Source organism: Orcinus orca, chromosome 3 (assembly GCF_937001465.1).
Source record: "Orcinus orca chromosome 3, mOrcOrc1.1, whole genome shotgun sequence".
NCBI classification, from domain to species: domain Eukaryota; kingdom Metazoa; phylum Chordata; class Mammalia; order Artiodactyla; family Delphinidae; genus Orcinus; species Orcinus orca.
Window position 1 is genome coordinate 21,773,807 of NC_064561.1, and position 23,007 is coordinate 21,796,813.

Genomic DNA, 23,007 nt, shown 5'->3' on the forward strand with positions numbered 1-23,007 from the left:
CTGTGTGCACAGGAGAATTACCCTGTACCTGAGCCTCAACCTTCTGGGGGAAAGGGAACTACTTTTTCCTTATCTGTACAATACCATGCTGCAGATGGGTGACAGACAATGATAAGAAATAGCACAGCCAGACTTGCTTCCTGCATGACCATGATCATGATAGGGAGAGACACAAGAGATGGGAAACTGCTGTTCCACAAGGAGTCTCCATAGAATTTTGCAGCAGCCAGGTGTCTGGAAGGTCTGGAAGGTAAGTCTGAAAGGTCTGATCTCCCTTGGTCTTCCATGGGATGGATGGTTAGTGTGGAAGGGAGATAGAGATTGCCCAGCCGTTTTGTGATTATCATGGATTGATTGAGTCGTCTGAATTAATATTTTTCTTTATATTTTGGGTATTGGAGCTTTTAAAAATGTTTGGTTTCAGGTATTTTTATTCATGTGAAGTGTGTATGATTCTCTTGAGATAAGCTTTTAAGCTAAAATATTCCTTGTTTTAGTTTCTGAACTCTACAGATAAATGGGGACTTTGCTGGTGTAGTCTTTTTGTAGGTTTTATAAACCACTTGAGCCTATATCAGTCATTTTAGTTTCTGACATAATGTTTGGAACTATCAGTGCTATGTTGGTTTATAGATGATGGCTTAAATTCTTTTCCTGGTCCATTTCCTTCTTCCTTCCCCCCACTTTAAAAATTCTCCTGTAACTTGGCTAACAAAAAAACAAGTCTGATTCAAAACCTCCCAGAGTGTTTCTCTTAACCGCATCATCTGGTGCCAAATGAAGATTCTTAGGAGTGATTATTAATTCTGAAGGGCACAGTTGTGGTACTGTCACTGATGATAATAATAATGGATTTTTGGCCTAGAGTTTTGACCTATTTCACCAGTGTTTTACCGTTGACTGCCCCTCTATGCTGCTTCCAAAAGTGATAGTGTGTGTTAAGATTTTTACTTTCATTTCTAATGTTTGTTTGTTTGTTTTAGTGAGTCCTGTTCTTCCTTTTTCTTTCAGCAGAAATGAAATCCCAGGTAAGTATAAGTATTCAAATATTTGATCAGTAAGTCACAGTTATCTCCAGTACATTAAATAACTTTCATCAAAAAACATGTTATAGGTAAAAAGCTCTGAAGGATCAGCTATGTATATGATAATTATGTTTCAGACCTTCTAGGGTATTATATATAATAACTTGTCTTCTGGACATGGTCTTGAAGTCTTTATGGATCCAGCCTCAGTAGTAGCGAACTGCACTGCTACTTGGTTTGGAGTAAAAATTAGCCTCTAGCCCTCCTGGAGGTTCAGTTTTTGGTATTGAAAACCATAGGAATGAAATTATTGTATTTCAACAAAGGATCGAGGGCTTGAGGCTTAAACAAGGCAACATATGTGTGGGAAGCAGTCAGCCTTGAGAGCAGGTAAGGACATGCCAGGCATGCGGCCGCTGCTCGAAGGGACTCTCCCTACTTGTTCCCCTCCTTGTTCCATTCCATGGGAGATAAATCACCAGGGCCCAGAGATCAGAAAGAATGTAAAATGAGACAAGCAAAGCTGTCTCCCCCCTGCACATCCAGGTTATTTTTGATGCTTCTGGGTTTATGGGTTTACTCCCATGGAAGTTAACCTTGAGCCGAGACAGTCTGTAGATAATGTAAACCACCATCTGGCAACCTTCCGATTTCTAGTCTATATAATCTGCAACTGTAGCATAATAAAATTTGCCTTGCAACCATCAGTTGTCTTGGTCCTTCTGACCCCACCCGTCGGTGCTACTTCAGTTCCTTACCCCTTCCCTTCTGACCCTGGGCGGTGAGATCCTCTTTCTCCGGCTGGTCCGCGGCAAGTGGCACTCGAACAGGGACCTGAAGCGTGAAGGCAATTAAAAGAAAAAGAAAGTGCAGGTAAGAGAACCCTTATGCAAAATATGTGTGGCCACCAGTAAAAGTGAAACGAATAGAGCCATGAGGCAATAGTCAGAAGTAAAATAAGATGAGGCAAAAGGCCTCAAAGTAGTGTGAATTATTTGCTCAGGTTTTACTTTCGATGCTTAAAGCTCGGGGTAATAAAGTTTCTGAACTTTATTGTTGACTGAATTTTTACAGCATATCCATGGTGTATCTCCCTGGTTTCCTGATGGTGGCTCTGTTGACATAGAAATCTGGCAGAAAGTTGGAGAAGATTTAAAAAATTATTATGAGTCTCGAGGGCCTACTCATACTCCTGTTGTTACATATAGTTTGTGGAATGTGATAAAAATATGTTTAGATTCTTCTCATGATAGTGTTGATTTGAATGTAAAGTCAGAAAAACATAAGCCTCTGACAGAAGGAGAGACTGTATTAACTACTGTGTCGCCACTTCCTAAACCGAAAGAGCTAATTAATTTCAATAGTTTAGATGAAGAGGAACATTTTGACTTAACAGATGAGGCTTGTAAACATAAAAGAGAGAACTATCCTGAGGATGGTTTCCTAATGGCTGTGATAGATAAGTCAGTGAAAAAGCTGCAGGTTAATAAGGACTGTCTTCCTCAAAAATCTGCATCTGTAAAAATGCTGAGTCCCTTGCAGCGCGCTGTACAAGGAGCCATAAAACGAGGAGAAGATCCTATTTTCTGTTGTCCCGTCATAGAAAGACCTGATCCTAATAATCCTCAACAAGCTACTAGGGAGCATCAGGCTCTCCCTTTGAAAGTTTTGAAAGATTGAAAATCTGCCTGTGCTCAATATGGGCCCACTGCTCCCTTTACTGCTGCTATGGTTGACAGGAGAAGCTCTTCCCCCCGCTGATTGGAAGTCTATTGCACGAGCTTGTTTAAATGGTGGAGATTATTTAATATGGAAGTTTGATTTTTATGAACGGGCTGCTGAACAAGCAGAAAAGAATGCTGCCCATAATATTCCAGTTGATTATCATATGCTGATTGGGGAAGGACAATATCTTTCTTTACAAGATCAATTAACTTATCCCTTCATTGCTTATCCTCAAATAAATCATTTGGCATTACAAGCCTGGAGGAAATGACCTTCTACACACAAAACTGAGGATCTTTGAACAATTAGACAGGGACCTGATGAACCATATGCTGATTTTGTAGATAGGTTGTCACAGGCGGTGGGGAGACTCATTGTGGACGGACTCACTGGTACAATTGTAGTTAAGCAGCTTGCTTTTGAGAATGCTAATAATGCGTGTCAGGCTGCGATTCGACCTTGGAGAAAACGGGGAACATTGGAGGCTTATATTCGCCTTTGTGCAGACATTGGGCCTACTTATATACAGGGTGCTGCTGTGGCTGCAACATTAACTAAAGTGGGGTTCAAAAACAATCAAAAGAAAACAAAGACTTGTTTTAAATGCGGAAAGGCAGGTCATTTTGCTAGAGAATGTAGATCTTTTAATTCTAACCCTAGTCCTTCCTTCCCTACTCAGAAACCTCCAGATGGTCAGAAAATCCCTGGTTTATGCCCTAAATGCAATAGGGGAAAACATTGGGCACAAGATTGTTGCTCAGTGGCCCACAAGGATGGGCCACCACTGTCGGGAAACTCCTCCCGGGGCCTTCCCTGGCCCCAACAAATAATAAGGGCAATGTCTGTGTATCCTCCTCAAATTATCAATCAGACATTAACCAAAAACAAAAACATACAATATCCTCGCTCTCCAGAGCAACACCAGGAAGCGCAGGACTGGAGCTCAGTACCTCCGCCCGATATGTATTAACTCCTGAAATGGGTCCTCAGGCCCTCTCTACGGGCATCTGTGGACCTTTACCCAAGGGTTTGATGGGACTATTATTGGGAAGAAGTAGTGTCACCATGAAAGGTTTAACTATTATGCCAGGAGTCACAGATTCTGACTACGAAGGAGAAATAAAAGTCATGGCACAAACTATTAAAAATATAATAACTATTTCTCCTGGTGATAAAATTGCACAATTGCTACTTTTGCCCTTTGTACCTCATGGACAAATTTTACAACATCAAAAGAGAGAAACAAAGGCTTTTGGATCGTCTAGTGCTGCCTAGATTCAGAAGATAGGGAAAGAACGTCCAGAAATGAAATGAACCATTAATGGAAAGGTTTTTTCAGGTTTGTTAGACACTGGAGCTGATGTCTCTGTTATGACGCAGATACACTGGCCTAAACGTTGGCCCATTAGTCCTACTATTACAGAACTTCACGGAATAGGACAAAGTTCTTCTCCTATGCAAAGTAGTCAGTTTTTATTATGGCAAGATAGTGAGGGCCATTCAGGATACTTCCAGCCTTATGTTTTGCCTGGGCTGCCTTTAAACCTCTGGGGCCGAGATATATTAAAAGAAATGGGAGTATTACTTTATAGTCCAAACTCTCAAGTCTCTAATATGATGTTGGATCAAGGATTTCTTCCCACAAAAGGTCTGGGAACAAATCAACAAGGAACTGTCTCTCCTATTGATGTGAAAATAAAAAATGATAGACAAGGTTTGGGTTTTTCTTAGGGGCCTTGGATTCTCCACTCACTGCTGATCCAATTACTTGGCTGACTGATGACCCTGTATGGGTGGACCAATGGCCCCTCACAAAGGAGAAATGAGAAGCTGCAGAACAATTAGTACTGGAACAATTAGGGCATTTAGAAATTTCCAGTAGTCCTTGGAATACTCCTATTTTTATTATCAAGAAAAAATCTGGAAAATATAGGTTATTACAGGATCTAAGAGCTGTTAATAAAACTATGCTAATAGTGGGAGCTCTTCAACGAGGCCTACCCTCTCCAACAGCCATACCACACAATAATCATCTTTTAGTTATAGATTTAAAAGATTGTTTTTTCACTATTCCTTTGTTTCCTGAAGATAGAAAACATTTTGCTTTTAGCTTGCCTGCCTTAAATTTTAAGGAACCCATGAGGAGATTTCAATGGAAAGTATTGCCTCAGGGCATGGCAAATAGTCCTACATTATGCCAAAAATATGTGGCTCAGGCCTTGACTCCTGTGAGAAAAAGGTTTCCATCGTTATATCTCATACATTATATGGATGATATGCTTTTAGCCACTGATAATATTTCTTTATTAGAGACTGCTTTTCAATTTTTACAACAGTCCTTACAATCATTTGGCTTGGTCATTGCCTCAAAAAAAATTCAAAGACAATCTCCATTTTTATATTTGGGAAAATATATTGATAACACTACTATTAGGCCTCAAAAACTGCAAATTCGAGTTGATAATTTAAAAACATTAAGTGATTTTCAAAAATTACTTGGAGATATTAATTGGCTAAGGCCTTCCTTAAAACTTACTACTGCTCAATGACAGCCTTTGTTTGATATTCTTAAAGGTGACTCAGATCCTTCTTCTTCACGCTCTATGACTCCAGAAGGATTTCAAGCTTTACAAATAGTCAGTAGATCTATCAGTTCTACACAATTAACTAGAATTCATACTCACCTTCCAATTTTCTTAATAATTTGTCCAACTCCTCATGTGCCTACTGCCGTCTTATGGCAAACTGTTGGAATTATTGAATAGATTCATATGAAAACTACACCCTCTAAAGTTATTAACCCTTATTATGAACTTATTAGTAATTTAATAATGCAAGGTAGAACTAGATGCTTACAACCTATAAGTATAGAACCTTCTCAAATTATTATCCCTTATTCAGTTAGTCAACAAAATTGGCTTTTTTCAACATAGTAATAAATGGGGTCTTGCTCTTGCAGGATTTTCAGGTACCTTGGAATGCCATTACCCTGCTGATAAATTGATCCAATTCAACAAACTTAACTCATATCTTTCCTTCTATAATTAGGCAACAGCCTGTTCCTCATGTACCTTTGGTTTTTACGGACGGTTCTTCTTCAGGAGTGGCTACTGTAATCATTGACGACGGAACAAACCTCATTAAAGAAACTTCCTTGACTTCAGCTCAACGTGTTGAACTGTATGCTGTCATTATGTCTTTTAAACATTTGCCTTCTATATCTTTTAATTTGTTTTCTGATAGTAAATATCTTATTAGCTTATGATTTCTTCTGGAGACTGCGACCATAGGACATACTAATGACCCTGAATTATCATCCTCTTTTCGTTTGCTTCAACAGCTTATTCGTTCCCACGATGGTCCTGTTGCAGGTCTGTATATCCGTGCTCATTCTAACTTGCCTGGTCCATTGACTAAACTTAATGCGACTGCAGATGTTTTAACTCGATCTAAACGTGATCTTTATCCTGTACATTTTCCTCCCAAGAATAGAGTTGAAGTTACTCCTCCTCCTCCTCAATCTCTTTTCCCTAAAGCAGGACATATCCCAATTTACCGTACTCCTCCTTTCCGTTCGTCATGCTGTCAAGAATGGCTAATGTACTGCATTCATTATCTTCATACTCTTGATACTCATGGTCCATGTCCTGGACACCCTCATATTATGGTAAGTTATGATCAAACTGCTTCACAAGCAGCACAGCCGTTGCACGCTTTACACCGTCAGTCGGCGGCTACATTACACACACAATTTTCCCTTACTCGTGAAGCCGCCCGACAAATTGTTAAGCAATGCCCACAATGCTTACCTCACCTTCCTGTTCCACATTATGTTGTTAATCCTCGTGGATTATTACCTAGACATTTATGGCGAATGGATGTTACTCATATTCCGTCTTTTGGGAAATTACAGTTTGTTCATGTCACTATCGATACTTATTCTGGTTTCCTCTGTGCTACAGCACAGACCGGAGAAGCTACTAAACATGTTATCACTCATTTTTTACACTGTTTTGCTTTCATGAACCTTTCCAAAATTATTAAAACAGATAATGGGCCCACTTACTCTAGTGCTGCTTTTGCAACATTTTGTAATTCATTACAAAATTACCCATATTACAGGCATTCCATATAACCCTCAAGGACAACGTATTATAGAACGTGCAAATAGATCTTTAAAGCTAACTATTGAAAAAATAAAAAGGGGGGAATTGTATAGAACAACACCACATAACCTTATAAATCATGCTCTGTTTATTTTAAATGTTCTCACTGTTGACAAATTTGGCTGCTCTGCAGGGGGAAGGTTGGTGGCTGAGCCAAATTGGCCTCTCAATCTCCGGAGGTCCTCTGGAAAGATCCGTTAACCAGCACTTGGCGTGGTCCTGATCCTGTGTTGATTTGGGGACGTGGTCACGTGTGTATCTTTCCCAGATCAGCGCCTGGACCTTGCTGGTTTCCTGAGCGCTTAGTCAAGCAAACAGATGGCTCGCCACAGCTCACAACTAGTTCAGAAGATGAAGAAGCTCTGCACCTCTCCGGAAAATTTGACAGTGTTGATTCAGAAAGAGAAAAGGAAGAGAAGACCACTTGCCAGAACGACTCAAAGGAGTGATGTTCCAACTTGGGGACAAATTAAACAACTGGTTTCACGAGCTCAAGAGTCAGTGAAACAACAGAATAATCCTGTTACACCTGTAACTTTATTTTTGGCTATGTTGGCAACCATTTCATGTGTTCCCTCTGTTAATGCAGCAACTGACTGGGCCTATGTACCTGATCCTCCACTATTACAACCCATATCTTGGTCTGAAGCAGAGTTTCCTGTATTTTACAATGATAAGTGTTTATGGGCCTCTTATTGGGAATATAAAACAAACCAATATGTCTGTAAATTATACTAACTGGTTTAGTACCCATCCTGTCTGTCTTAGCCCATTGAATCTGGAAACTGGACGTGTAAAGGCTATTAGTTATGAGCATACAGATGTTTATGAGGGAACGGATCAATCAATTAGTTTGTCAGGCTCTCCAGGCATCCTTCGTTTTACAGGAACCAACATTACTCTTACATGCCCGGCTACCAGCCGACGAGAGTATCTTAAGGATACCATCATTTCGTATAAAATGGGCAACCTATTAATATTAGAGGTCAAATCTCATACGCTTCACCACTTAGGGATTCCGCTATTACTATAGCCAAGATTACAGGTGAAGATTCAGGAAATTATTTCTGTATGAAGCGTTTACTTGGAGGACAAGGGATATTTATAGCTGGACATAAGGTTACTATGCTTAACAGAAAATCAAAAAATCAATTTCCTCCTTTTATGACCGTTAACTTTCCTGGATCCAATTTTGAACGTTGCAATTCATCTTGGAATAATAACAAATATCGTGTACTATAGATTATACCAAGGTGCCAATTCTTATCTCTTCTATTCCCATCATAGATAGGTTTATCACATTTCAAAAGAACTGGGATATATGGAAACTAGCTCTAACTTATTCCAATACACCTGTTATAACTTGTGTTACTCCTCCATATACACGTTTGTGTGGTTCTATTAACATTGGTAATTCTTCCAAAGGAGGATATAATATTAGCTGTGATAATTGTACTTTTAGCGGTTGTATGTTCCCTTCTGCAGGAACGCAATCTGTGCTTATACTAAAGCAACCCATGTATGTTATGGTGCCTGTACATCTGAGAGAACCTTGGTATGAAGATACTGGAGTACAGGCATGGGTGGAGCTCTCTAAAGCTTTGCAGAGAAGGAGACACTTTCTTGGGTGGCTAATAGTAAGTTTACCTGCCTCGGCTGCTCTGTCTGCTACCGTGGCTACTGCCGGTCTTGCTCTTTCACAGAGTATTCATCATGCTCACTTTGCTAATCAGTTATCTCAACATACCAGTCTTGCTTTATCTTTACAAAGTCACATATATTTACGGATTAATAACAAGTTAGATGAATTTAAAAACGCAATTTTGGGGATTGGAGATCAGATGACAGCATTAAAATTGAGGATGCGTTTAGCTTGTCATGCAAAGTATACATGGATGTGTGTTACTCCTTAAAAGTACAATGACTGTATTTGGGAATGAGAAAAAGTAAAAATGCATCTGCTGAGTGTTTGGTCAGATAAATATTAGTCTTGATCTTAAGAAATTAAATGCTGAAATTCAGGATATACAAAATGCACATCTTGATGATATTTCGCCAGAAGATGTAATTCAGACTTTACTGGACCATTTAAAGTGGTTAAATCCTCAGTCTTGGATTACTGGAAGGTTGTCAGAATTTATTACCCTGGCCATAATTTGCCTATTATTGATATTAATCTTCTCATGTCTGTTTCATATCCTCATGCAACAGTATACTACTCTCGGCACTAAACTTCATGGAATTATTTTGCAGCAAAAGTTAAAAAATAAAAAAGGGGGACCTGTGGGAAGCAGTCAGCCTTGAGAGCAGGCTACGGACATGCCCGGCATGCCGCCGCTGCTCGAAGGGACTGTCCCTACTTGTTCCCCTCCTTGTTCTATTCCATGGGAGATAAATCACCAGGGCCCAGAGATCAGAAAGAATGTAAAATGAGACAAGCAAAGCTGTCTCCCCCCTGCACATCCAGGTTATTTTTGATGCTTCTGGGTTTATGGGTTTCCTCCCAGGGAAGTTAACCTTGAGCCGAGACAGTCTGTAGATAATGTAAACCACCATCTGGCAACCTTCCTTTTTCTAGTCTATATAATCTGCAACTGTAGCGCAATAAAATTTGCCTTGCAACCATCAGTTGTCTTGGTCCTTCTGACCCCATCCGTCGGTGCTACTTCAGTTCCTTACCCCTTCCCTTCTGACCCTGGGCGGTGAAATCTTCTTTCTCCAGCTGGTCCGCGGCACACATGAATATATGTTTTTGTCTTGCTGTACTGCACCTGTGCTGTCTAGTAACAGATATTTTGTCTGCTAGTAGTGTTCTAGATTATGTCTTTCCAAAGCGCTGAGGCTGTGCACCTATTCTGTAGTTGCAGCTGATGCCTGAATGTAGTCTAGCTGACAAATTATTGATTAATAAGAACTTGAATTTCTGAAAGATTTGTACTGTTAACCAAAATCTGAGCAAGGAGTCTCAAATGTAATTCTTAGCCAGAATTACATGTTAATGAACCATTTAACAGTGTGAATCAAGGAATATCAGTGTAAGGATTTCTTTTAATTTATTTTTTACCTGCTTGAAATATCAGTTAAAGTTTGCCAGCTTGGTTGCAGATGAACGGACGTTGGAAGTTCACCAAAGTACTTAATGTGGGATAGGATAATAGATTTCCAGCGCCCTCAAGGCTGTGACTTGCAGCCATTTTACATAGCACATCCTCCTCCTATAGGGATGAACCTTTCCCTGGCCTGAAAAGTGGCAGCTCTGTTGAAGCTTTGCTTATTGTAACAGGCTTTTGTTTCCAGGTTACATGTCTGTGGAAGACTTAATTCTGAATAGAGATACAGATATTACTGGAAACTAATTGTTTTTTCTATTATACTCTGATTTATCAAAAAAGTAAAACATTTAAATTGTGCTACAGAAATTCAGAAGTTGTCTTGCAATCTTTAAACAATAAATGAATGAGTTGCCCTTAAAAAAAAAAAAAGAATTAAGCAGTTAGGCTTTGTGGGCCATATACAGTTTCTGTAACTTCTCCTACCCTTTTTTCTTCAACAACCTTTCTAAACGTGAGACATTATTAGCTCACAGTCCCACAGATCCAGGCTGAGAGCCTGATTTGATTTGTGGCCATTATTTGCCGATTCCTGCTCTGCGTCCTTACTGAGGAGGGGGACCATGTTTGAGTAATCACTTCTTTGAATCAACTATTGGTCTTCTGGGGCTTGTCCTTACTCTCCTACAGTCTCGAATCAACATGGCATCCAGAGAGATCTTGTTAAAACATAAGTGAGATCCTGTCACTTAAGTATCTTCAATGGCTCCTTCACAGGAAAAGCAAAGTCCTCAAAGTGAGTCCACAGCCCTAGAAATGTGGGCCTCTGTTTCCTGTCTGACTGTTTCCTTCTCCTCTCCACTTTGCTCCCTCTGTTTTCCACACACTGACATCCTTTCTGCTCCTTGGATACTCCAAGCCCACTCTTGCCTCATAGGCTTTCCATCTGACTGTTCCCTCTGCTTGTACTCTTCACTTCCCAGATATGCACCTTGCTCCCTCTCACAACCTTAACTTCCCTCTTATATTTTATCTTCCCCAGAAAGCCCTCATCGATCACTTAGCTTCAGATCGCAGTCTCCTCCTACCAGCTAACAATCTCCATCTCCCTTCCCTGCTTGCTGTTTCTCTCCAACACTTACCTGATATACAATTCTATCCATTTATTTAATTTTTATTTACATATTTATACTTATGATTTTTTTTTTTTTTGTGGTACGCAGGCCTCTCACTGTTGTGGCCTCTCCCATTGTGGAGCACAGGCTCCGGACGCACAGGCTAAGCGGCCATAGCTCACGGGGCTAGCCGCTCTGCGGCATGTGTGATCTACCCGGACTGGGGCACGAACCGGTGTCCCCTGCATCGGCAGGGGTCTTTCAACCACTGCGCCACCAGGGAAGCCCTATACTTATGATTTTATATTTGCTTATTTACTTTTGTCTCCCCACTCAGCTCAAGAGAGACTATATTCATCTGTGTTAATCACTGCTGTGTTTCTTGAACATGCCTATAAATCATACTGAAGAATGGTGCCTGAAATTTGGTAAGGGATCAATCAATTTTCTTGGCTGGATGAAGAAATGTGTTCATAAATTAATGAACAGATCTTTGGGGCTTCTGACTTGAGGACTAATGGGAAGAGATGGCAAAAGGTTGGGACAGGGTACTACAAGAAGTAATATTTGGAGTACTCTGATGGCTATCCTAACAGATAAGATTGTGTTCATTTAAATTGGATGTAATGAGAGAGCTGGGAACTAGCGACACACAGCATTAAGGTTTTTATAATGCATTCTGTAGAGTTCTTTTTAAGTCTGTACAAATATCATTGAAAATATATGCATACATATACACCTCTGTTACTTTAATTAGTGCCTTATGAGAGCCCCTCAAGGAAGGAGTAGTAGCAACTCTCAGTATCCTTCCTTTATGATGAGCTTAATTTATTCAAAGTTACATCATAATTTATTTGTAACTGTGAAACTAGACTTAGTTATTGAATAAACCCTCCCTAGAAACGTATGACATTAATACAACCAACAAAACTTTGTTCAGTTTCCAATGATAGACACACTACAGACTCAATTATGGGCCATCCAGTTTAATGAAGGGAAGAAGTGATTGAACAAATATAGAGCAAACAGAATATGAAGTTTTATCCTCCATTAATATTAGTAACGGATAGTGTGGGCTCCAATGCCTTCAAGATAGCTTGAGACCATCATCTCTGTGTCATGGGCAGGGGGATGTTCAGTCAGGGTGTCTTTCACTGTCACTGAGAAAAATTTCCATAATATATAATGATACCTACTGAAACTGATATGGGGCATTTGGGTAATAAAGAATCCATTAGCATATTTTTCCGGAAGCCTTGACTACAAAATGAAGACAGTAGATTTGCACACTTTCAGCCATGAAGAAATTGTTTGGATATTCATCCTTATGCCTAATGAAATAAGCTCATTTCATCTCTGCAGCTTCCCATATACCATTTTCCCACCTCTGTTTTATGTTTGGAAAGACTTTTAGAAATTGAAAGTCAAGTTAAAAAGTGAGTGACAACTTAAATGATATATGGAATATTTTGCTGACTTACAAGAGCATGCAGAATTAAATATGACCCAGTTCAAATGTTTATTTTAACGTGTATGTTGAGGTGGCGTTTTCAAGGTGCCAGAAAATGAGAATTCACCTTCCAGTGTGTGTTACCAGTTCTGTTCATTGCACAGAATCATCTTCATAAAACATAGTGTTTTCTATGTACCTGGTATATATCTCAATTAGTTTGAAGAATTTCTCAGATACCTCTTAATATGTAGTGCTCCAATTCCAATCTTGCCATGTCCTGTACCAGTGACACAGCACACAGGAGTTTTATTTCTCTTTATTTCTCTGGGTTGTTCAGAACCCAATGAAAGAACAATGGAATGGGATCCAAGAGATGAGGGTTCTTGTCCCAGATTTACCATAAAATAATTGTGTCCTCTTGGGAAAATTATAGTCATTCTAGGTCCCTTTTGTTTACTTTGACAGAGCTGTACTAGATGACCCCAAATAATATAGCACTCTTTCAGTAGTCGCTTAGATGTTATTGGTATTCTGAAACAAATGAAGACAATAACACATGGAGCTGTGCAACATCTCTGTAACTCTGTTGTCTTAGAGTTGCCTCCATTTTACAGATGATAAGATGACTGTGCATAGACGTAGATGTTTGGAACCAGCGGTTCCAAAGTAAGTGGAGGTAAACCGCAAATTTCCTTCCTTCCTGAAGCTCACTTAGCCAAAACATAGGCTTCTGAATATTAAGCTGTAAAGCATATTATCAGTACATTTTAAAAGAAGCTATTCTTCTAGGATTTCCAATTAATAGCAGGAGGTTTTGAAATTCTTAAACGATCATCTAATTTTGTGAGATTTACAGCTCTATTTTCCTGTCAAGCAAGTTGTATTAGTGCCAGAGAGTCAGCTGAGCTTCTGGATGCTTCTCTGAACCTCTTGAAGTTTTCTTCTTGCTATCTGAAATTCATGCCAGATAAGCCTTTTTCTAGAGCGTATGTACAGACTTGTGTATTTTTATATAGGAAAGCGATGCAGTGAGTCAAGTCGGGGGTTAAGCCCTCATTCTCAGAGTGGTATTGAGCTCCTGGTGAAATATAATCATCATTTCCTCAGAATCGGAAAGCAGTTATCTCAGGTGTATAATCCCATTAACTATTTATACATTTACATATGATACATGTATTTATTGTACCTACGAGGTGTGTTCTCTTTGGGAAGTACAAAGCTCTTTGAGACATAGGTTGTTCATTTTTTTGTTTTCCCACAAATACTGTGACCCTTTGAGCAGGAAGGTCTATATTTTACTAACATCTAGAACCAGCAGTTAACAGGGTGTCTAAGATGTAGTCAATAAATATGAAATAGATAAATGAACACATTTTTATGTAAGGGCCAGGACATGGACAAATAGAAATTTTTCGTTTTCAGTCACAAAGCAACAACAGACATAAAAATGATACAACAAGTGCTACGGTCATTCAAAGAAGGCATAGAATAGATAGAAGGATCTCCTCTATGGCACAGGGAACTATACTCAATATTTTGTAATAACATCTGTATTGGGCACCTGCTCCACACCAGGCCCTATGACAGGTGCTTACATACTTTCCCTCTCCCCCATCCTATGGGGAAAGTACCTCTGCTATAGATTTAACATTTGCCTCCCCCAAAATTCATATGTTGAAATCCTAACCCCCAAAGTGATGGTATCAGGAGATGTGGCATTTGGGAGGTGATAAGGTCATGAGGGTAGAGCCCTCATGAACAAAATTAGTGCCCTCATAAAAGAGACCCCGCAGAGGTCCCTCGACCTTTCTGCCATGGCAGGTGACAGAGAAAACATGCCAACTGTGACCCAGGAAGAGGAGACTCACCGGACTGTGAATCTGCTCGCACCCTGATCTTAGACTTCCAACCTCCAGAACTATGAGAAATAAATTTCTGTTTTTTATAAGCTACCCAGACTCTGGTATTTTGTTATAGCAGTCCAAATGGATTACGATAACCTCTGTCCTTAGGTTTCAGACCCAGAAACTCAACTTTGTAGAGGTTACGAGGACCCTAAAGCCACTCAACCAGGCAGAGGCAGATTTGAAATTTAAGTCTCCAATTCCACATGGAAGTCTATCAGACCCTGCCTCCAGACATGATGTCACGAACAAGAGCTAATGCAACAAAGAGTTTACATGCAGCAAAACAATTAGCAAACAAAGTAAGAATATAGTAGACCGACTGTTTTGGTCACCCAATAGCCATTCACCACTCTTCCAGTTGAACAGAAGCCATGCCCCGTGGGCACATTCAGCCCTGCTGTTTTCACTTCCCAGATTTGAGGGGTAGGAAATTATTATCCCTCCTGGCCATCAGCACCCTGACCTCTACCACCCACCGGGCCAGCTTCAAGAACAGCTGGATCCACCTGTTCAAATGAAACAGGTCTGCTCTCTGTGGTGTTGGCTTCTAGTTCAAGCAGCTCTCCCCACATGATAGCAAAGCTGGCTCCCAGCGGTTGCAAGCATGAATCCTACCAGCCTAGCAGTCCCAACAGATACCTTTTAAGTATTTTTTCCCCAAAGCTCCAGTTAAAAGTCCTAGGCTGATTCCAATTTGATCTGCTCTGGACAAACATTTTCTTTAGAACCTAGAAGGCTGCCAGACAAAATACAGGATGCCCGCCTCGTTAAAGCTGAACTTCAGATAAACAGTAGTTTTTTTAGTAGAAGTATGTTGCATGCAATGTTGAAGACACCCTAAAAAGTCGTGGTTTTCACCTAAGGTTCAGCTTTAACTGAGCGCCCCGTGTGGGCTTTGCCGGCTGTGGTGGGCGCCGAGCTGGTTCGGCGGGGACGGGGGTGGGGGGGGTGGGGGGGGGGGTGTTGGGGGGGGTGTTGGGACTGTGGCCCGAGCCGGGTTGCACACCCAGCCCACAGCGTGCAGGGAGAGAGGGGCAGCCTCGTCTCCGCTGCAGGAGCTGAGACGGGGAGAAGGGGAGCGCCCCAAAAGGAAACCAGCTGCCCCTCCCAGGAGAGAGGAAATGGCTGTTCAGCAGCCAAAAACAGCAGAGGAGCCCGAGCACAGAAGCGGCCTCTGAGGACGCGGCGCACATATTTCTGGTGGGAGAGGGGCACGCGGGCCGGTCCGTGGGAAAGAGGGGAGCCCGCGCCGGCCCCTCCGCCTCCCGAGCCTGTGCGTTTCCCTAAAAGAACAGCAGCTGTGCAAACTGACCGTTCACAGTTGTGATAAATCGCCTTAGGAAAGCACTTCGATTAAAGTCACATCTAAATAGAACGCAAGAAGTCACCCCTGAACAAATCAATTGCGAGAGGGGCAGCTCTGGGCGCGCACCCACCCCGCTGCTGTTTTGCTTTCCCCGCAGGACGAGGGCCGCTCACTGGGTCGCGGGGACAGCGCGCTGTCTCAGCTGGGGAAGAGGCACTTCCTCAGGACACATGCAAAACCCAAAGTGTGAAAGGAGGCCTTTATGCCATTCCTTTGGGGGATTTCTTAATGACGTAAAGCCCAACTTGGTTTCAGATCTGCCTGTCGTTTCCGTGACAGAACCTTCCTGGGGGGTCCACCAGCAGCGGGGTGGCCAGGCGCCACAGGGCTGTGCTCTCCTTCCCAAGCCAGTTCATCTCCATCTGTAGCATTTTCAGAGAAACTCTCGGATAGGTTTTCTCCAACAGGTTCTTTTTCCTTCAGTTTATAAAGTCATTCTCCTGCACAAAATGAACGGCCTGAAGACATCACTGAGCCTCTTTTTCTCCCAGGGTCAGGGCCAGCACGGCCCCCAGACCACAGGGGCGCAGGACCTCACAATGGGCTTCAGGCCTTCCCCTCCCCTTCCGCCCCTCCCACCCTGCCCTACCCCTCCCCTCCTCCCCTGCAGAAATCACATCCCTTTCTCCAGACTCCCCACTTCAGCTTGAATTCCAGCAGATCTTTACCCTGCCAGTTAGTAATTCAGGACTAATTAGGTGATTGCTTTCATTTATGGTAGCAGTTGGGTCGGGGGTGGAGGGGGTGGGAGGGATGAAATGGCTTTGCCCCTATTCTTGTTGGAAAAATAAATCACACCCACTGTCACTTGAGATCTTATTTTTGCCCCCAATCAAGCAAATTAGCAGCGTGGTTCATTTCCCCAGCATTCACTCCTGAACAGACGGCAGTGCCCTGGAACATGGCTTAGAGCTGAGTGGTCAGTGCAATTGTTTGGGGCTGTTTGTGCCGACAATGAGAGGAGACGCCTGTCTCCCAAAAGAAGAGTGGCCCTTGTCTTGCTTAGGCCAACGAGCTGCCCGGAGCGCTGCCCGCCTGGCTTCTGAGGAAGATGTACACCGCCATCTAGTGGATATGGGGGCTCACTGCAGTGTGCTCGCTCTCCCGCCTTTCCTTCTGGCCGGTAAGGAGAAGCAATAATGCTTCTTGTAAATTCCTAAAAATAGGGAGGTCTCATTATATCACCAGGAGTGAAATGTTTGCCTCGATGTCTGTAATGAAAGTGCAACCCCATGTTTGCACAACGTCTGTCTTGTCAGTAGCCCTCTTTCATCCCGATGTTTAGGTCCAAGACAGGATTGTCAGTGTCTGAGCAATGGGTATCTCTGTGAAGCTGGGTAGTTCTCCCCTGTCCCAAGTAGTGTGGGAGGAGACAGTCAGCACCTTCAGAGGCGCCTTCATCTCTGCAGCCTCGCCATCACTCCTCATCTCGCCCACAGCAAGCCCTATTCCAAAGTGCACAGGGTAGAGGCGTTCGAAAGTTGGCTTGTTCAACCAGGGGCATTGCCACTTCCCAGCGGGAGACACAAACACACCCACATCCTAAGACTCTTTTCAGTCTTGGTGTTGAGGGGGTTCCCACTCTGTCCCCTGCCTACACACAAGTCAGCGTCTTTTTCCTTTCCACTCATTCTACCTACATGAAGAGCACGTTGATCTCCCCAGTTTTAACACAGGAACCATGATTTTCTTGGGTTTTGTGTACTGGGGGGTGGGGGGAGATTGAGAGAGAGAGCAAGTACATCCCAATATGGAAGGGCTTGGGGCCGTGGTTCTCCACCAGGGGCAATTCTGCACCCAGGAGACATTTGAAAGTGTCTTGGGACACTTTGGATGGTCACAGCTTACGCGAGGCTAAATGTCCTTCCATCACAGGACAGGCCCACAGCAAAGAAGCATCCAACCCCACCCAGCAGTCGTGCCGAGGCTGAGAAAGCCTGGTTTACGCTCTCAGATATCACCCTCCAGCAAGCCGGTTGGAACACTGATTGTCCTCAAATGGGCCACACTGCAGAGGCTGTGGATAGATAATTCATCCTCTCCCAAGTCAGTACTGACCACCGTTTTTCTTCTTTTAGACTCTTCCATTTTAAACATAATTTAGCTGTCTCTTTTTTGTCCCTCTGCTCTGCTGGGAAGAGAAAGGATTGGAAAGGGGGAGGGGAAGGTGACAGAAAAGGAGGATTAGAGGCCTGACCTGTTTCTCCTGCAGAAGCTGGGCACATTCCTCTCTCACAAGCTTTGTGACCAGCAGGGTACAATTAAAAGCACAACAATTTGCTTGTTATTCAAGTCAGACATTAGTCCGGGTAATGGCATGCTTGCTAGAGAGATGGATTTCCTTGTTTGGAGCTAAGCACAGGACTAGCTGAATTCTCCATGGAGAAATCTTGATTTGTTCAGGTCTTTCATGTTTTCTACAGAGAAGGGATTATGTCTTCCTAAAGAGGGGCCTTGCTTAAAAAGCTACAAAGTATACGAAAAAGATTTAGGGCAGAGGGGCCTGTGGTTACGTAGCTGAGGGGTACAGGGAATTTCAGAGCCAAGGATTATTTAAAGCCATAAAGTTAAAAAAATAATTGGTTTAGGGACTCCCCTTGTGGTGCAGTGGTTAAGAATCCACCTGCCAGTGCAGGGGACATGGGTTCGAGCCCTGGTCCGGGAAGATCCCACATGCCACGGAGCAACTAAGCCCGTGTGCCACAACTACAGAGCCTGCACTCTAGAGCCCGCGAGCTACAACTACTGAGCCCAAGTGCCACAACTACTGAAGCCCACGCGCCTAAAGCCCGTACTCTGCAACAAGAGAAGCCACCCAATGAGAAGCCCGCGAACCGCAACGAAGAGTAGCCCCCGCTCACCGCAACTAGAGAAAGCCCGCGCGCAGCAACAAAGACCCAAGGCAGCCAAAAATAAATAAATTTTTTAAAATTTATTTTAAAAAATAGTTTAGCACTACTGCATCAGTGCTGGTGAGTACAGTGTAAAGGCAATTAAGCATGAGCTAAAATTCATTTTATTTTGGCTAATTACTGCATGGATCCAGGAGAGGGAGAGGAAAGAAAACATGCCCCCTCCCTGGCAATCAGGGAGGACATTGGTTTTGGTTTCTTTGCCTTATAGGCACGCTTATTAGTTGGGGTGCCCAGAATCCAGCCATCACAAGGGCCTTATTAGTTAAAACACAGGAAGATTGTTCTCTCAAGGCAGAGCAGTGAATGCTTTGCTGTCCCAGTGATCAAGCAGAAGCCACTATTAGTTTTAACTCCATCGATTATTGTTACCCAGAGAGGACATGACATACACAATCCTGACTTCACCCATGTGCCTACTGAGCCTGGGTCAGGGGCTCTCAACCCAGAGCAACTCTGCCCCCCTCCCCCCAGCTCCCTGCCCCCGGACAATTGACAAGTTCAGGAGGCATTTCTGCTGTCACAGCTGGGGAAGGACTGCCGGTGTCCACTGGGTGGAGGCCAGGGATACTGTAGGAGTATCCCACAATGCCCAGGACAGCCCACAGCAAAGAATTATCGGACACAAAATGTCACCAGTGGCAAAAGTAAGAGGTCCTGGTCTAGACAGAGGCAATTTCCTCTCCTTGAGTAGGTGAAGGTCTTCAGAATCTCCGCTTCCTCAAATACATAATGGACAAGTCATCAGATGACCATATTTCATGCTAACTAACACGCTTTTCTTCCCACTTTTCTACACTGGGTATTCATTCTCCCACTTCAGGAAATCGAGTGACACTAAGAAAAACTTGCCCTGGAAGGATGGTCCGCGGCGGCGAACCGAGACCCAAGTCGGTGCCCGCCCTCTCCTTCCCCGATTCACACACAGGCACCCAAGAGAGAAGACAGCGAGCTTCTCTGCAATCCCCTGGTTCGGAGTTTTGAGAAGTTTTATTCCCTTCTCTGAGATTACCCACTCATCCCTGCATGAAGCATGTTCAGGGAAGTCATTTGTCCTGCAGCTTTATAGGAGTTAAGAGCCCGCAGCAGTGAGATATCCATTTCCTCCCTGGAGAATGAGGACTCCCCCTGAGGCAGGTTAATGCTCAGGACAGGAGCATCCCTGGAGCTGGTGACAGCCAAGAGGCTGTGACTCAGGACTGTCCCAGGCAGGCCATCAACTCGCTGGGAGAGCCTCAAGGATGTACTTAGCCTCCGTTTACAGGCGGTGAGGAGGGCAGAGTGCTGCAGACGGGGAGCGGGGCGGCCACACCCAGACTAAACCCTACCCGGCACCCTGCAAGAGACAGAAAACCTCTCCCCTCAGGTCCCACCAGCCCTGCTCTCCCCTTCTGTGCACCCCTTTCAAATGCGTTTTTCTGCTTTGCCTCCTCTCATTCAATCCGTTCTAGGTACAGCAGTCACGGTGATCCTGGTAAGTCCCAAGTCAGATCGTGTTGCTCGGAGCTCAAAACCCTTCAGAGGCTCCCATCTGGATTCGAACAAAAGCAGTCTTCTCCCTCTCTCCCCCTCCCCATACCCCCACTCTGTCTCTCTGTCTCTCTGTCTCTCTGTGTCTCTCTGTCTCTCTCTGTCTCTCTCTCTCTCTCTCACACACACACACACACACACACACACACACACACCGTCCCTCCCCTTCCCTCAAGCCCTTCCAGAGACACTGGTGAGCTGTCCCTGGCTGTTCCTAACAGCTCCCTCCCCATAGCCTCCTGCACTTACTAGTCTCTCTGCCTAGAATTTTCTTTCTCTCCATAACTACAGGGGCTGCTCTCTCCAGTCAGTCCACATGTCCCCTTCAAATTAGGGTAGCCCTCTTTCCCTTTGATGCTTTATTGTTCCCGTAACCTACATCATCTGGTAACATGCTAAAAACTTCCATGCTTTCATTTGCGGGTCCTTCCCTACCCCACCTCTCACTCCCAGATTGCAAGGATCTCTGTATAACTTTTTCACAGCTGTCTATCTCGAGGACCAAGTACAGTGCCCGGCTCCAGCAAGCACTCAGATATTCGCTAAAGAAATTAGGAAATGGACCAGGCTACTTAGCTTCAGAAGCTCTTTCATGGAAGTTCCCATCCCCTCCGTACCAGTTCTCAGCTAGTTGACTGAAGACTAGCACCCTGACAATGAGGCAGCTCTAAACTGTGAACGACAAAAATATTTACTGTGTCTCCGAGGGGCACTTGTGTTTGGTATTTAATTTTTTTAATAATTTTTTAAATTAATTTTAAAATTTATTTATTTATTTATTTTTGGCTGCGTTGGGTCTTCGTTGCTGTGCGCAGGCTTTCTCTAGTTGCGGCGAGCGGGGGCTACTCCTCGTTGCGGTGTGCGGGCTTCTCACAGTGGTGGCTTCTCTTGTTGAGGAGCACGGGCTCTAGGTGCATGCACTTCAGTAGTTGTGGCACACGGGCTTCAGTAGCTGTGGCTCGCAGGCTCTAGAGTGCAGGCTCAGTAGTTGTGGTGCACGGGCTTAGTTGTTCCGCGACATGTGGGATCTTCCTGGACCAGAGCTCGAACCCATGTCCCCTGCATTGGCAGGCGGATTCTTAACCACTGCGCCACCAGGGAAATCCATGTTTTGTTTTTATTTGTAGTGAAATGCACATAAAATTGTATCATCGTATCACTTATGAGTGTAGAGTTTAGAAACGTTCAGGACATTCACGTTGTGCGGCAGCCAATCTCCAGAACTCTTTTCTTCTGGAAAAACTGAAACTCTCTGCCCTCCAGCAACCGCTACCCCCAGCCCCTGGCACCCACCATTCGACATTCTGTCTGTATGAACTTGACCACTCTAGGTGCCTCATACAAGTGGAATTGACAGCATTTGTCTTTCTGTGACTGGTAGGTTAGCATCATGTCCTCAAGATTCATCCATGTTGTAGCCTGTGTCAGAACTTCCTCTTTAAGGCTGAATAATATTCTGTTGTGTATACACCCCGTTTTGCTTATCTATTCATCTGTCAGTGGGCAGTTGGGTTGCTTCCACAGTTTAGTTATTGTGAACAATGCTGCTATGAACATAGGTATACAAAGTATCTTGCAAAACCTGCTTTCAGTTAAGTTGGGTATATACCCAGAAGTGGAATTGGACCATATGGTAATCCTACTTTTAATTTTGAGGAACCACCATGATATTTTGCACAATGGCTGTACCATTTTACATTCTCACCAGTAGTGCACAGGGCTCCAATTTCCTACATCATCATCAACCCTTGTTATTTTTTGTTTTCACAGTAGCCACCCTAATGTGTGTAAGGTGGTGTCTCACTGTAGTCTTGACTTGCATTTTCCTAATGATCAGCGATGCTGAGCATCTTTTGAGGTGTTTATGGGCCATTTATGTATCTTCTTAGCAGAAATGTCTAATCGAGTCCTTTGCCCATTTTTTAGCCAGGTTGTTTGCTTTGTGGTTGAGTTTTAGGAGTTCTCTGTACACTCTAGATATTAATCCCTTATCAGATATGTGATTTCCAAACATCTCCTCTCATTCTGCGATTGCCCTTTTCCTCTGTTGATAGGGTCTGGATGCACAGAGTTTTAAAAATTTTCATGAAGTCAATTTCTCTATTTTCCTTTTGTTGCCTGTGCCTTCGGTGTCATATTCAAGAAATCATTGCCAAAATCTAATGCCATTAAACTTGGGGGCACTTGTGCTTTTTAAAAGGACCTTTTAATGACAAGTTCCCCAGTTTGGGGAGTTCAGAGCCCTGAAACCTAACTATAAGTGTTCCCAATGCAGAACGTACATAAGAACCAGAGTGCTTAATCAACATTTCTGTTGGCAAGCAAGGTCCCAAGGAGTGTGTGGAAGCACAGCAGAAGTAACATGGAGGACTTTTAGGAATGTTCTCTGCCACCTTAGTTTCCTCCCTCTTTCTCCATATATCTCTCCCATTTTTCCTTCCTTCCTTCCTTTCAGATAACATGTCTGGGGCAGGATATGGTGAGGAAAATGCTTTTACCTCACTCCCCTATAACAACACTGACCACTCCATGAGCCTTGGAGAAACAATTTGCCTAATTTGGAGAGAAAAACTCCATTCAAGCCCTGCTGGGATGCAAGTTCAAATCTGCGTGACCACAAAACCCACGTTCATGGACCCACTTGCCTCTATTGCTTTTTTAAGCTATAGGAATGCTGGATGAGGAATGTTGTCTGTTATTAACTAGCAAAACACGATCCCCCTTTGAGCCTTCATGTCATTATCTATACGATGAAAAT

General features: G+C 43.3%; 2 protein-coding genes across 5 annotated transcripts in view; one reads left to right on the plus strand and one right to left on the minus strand.

Annotated features, from left to right (window-relative positions):
- LOC125963851 (UDP-N-acetylglucosamine--peptide N-acetylglucosaminyltransferase 110 kDa subunit-like) overlaps positions 1-23,007 on the minus strand; it is a 275,052-nt gene that overhangs the window by 116,012 nt on the left and 136,033 nt on the right. The gene's annotated exons all lie outside the window — the stretch shown is intronic.
- Positions 60-8,115, plus strand: LOC125963855 (uncharacterized). Of its 4 annotated transcripts, none has more exons than XM_049707434.1 (3): positions 150-250; positions 6,091-6,417; positions 7,050-8,115. In XM_049707434.1, exons 1-3 carry the CDS (start codon positions 179-181, stop codon positions 7,137-7,139), a joined length of 489 nt encoding a protein of 162 aa, XP_049563391.1. In that variant the 5' UTR covers positions 150-178; the 3' UTR covers positions 7,140-8,115. The 4 variants fall into 4 exon arrangements, 2 of the variants coding, with proteins under 2 accessions (XP_049563390.1, XP_049563391.1); XR_007476273.1 differs by lacking the exon at positions 7,050-8,115 and adding an exon at positions 1,734-1,898 and having other exon boundaries at positions 213-250; positions 5,799-6,231; XM_049707433.1 differs by lacking the exon at positions 7,050-8,115 and having other exon boundaries at positions 60-250; positions 6,091-6,969.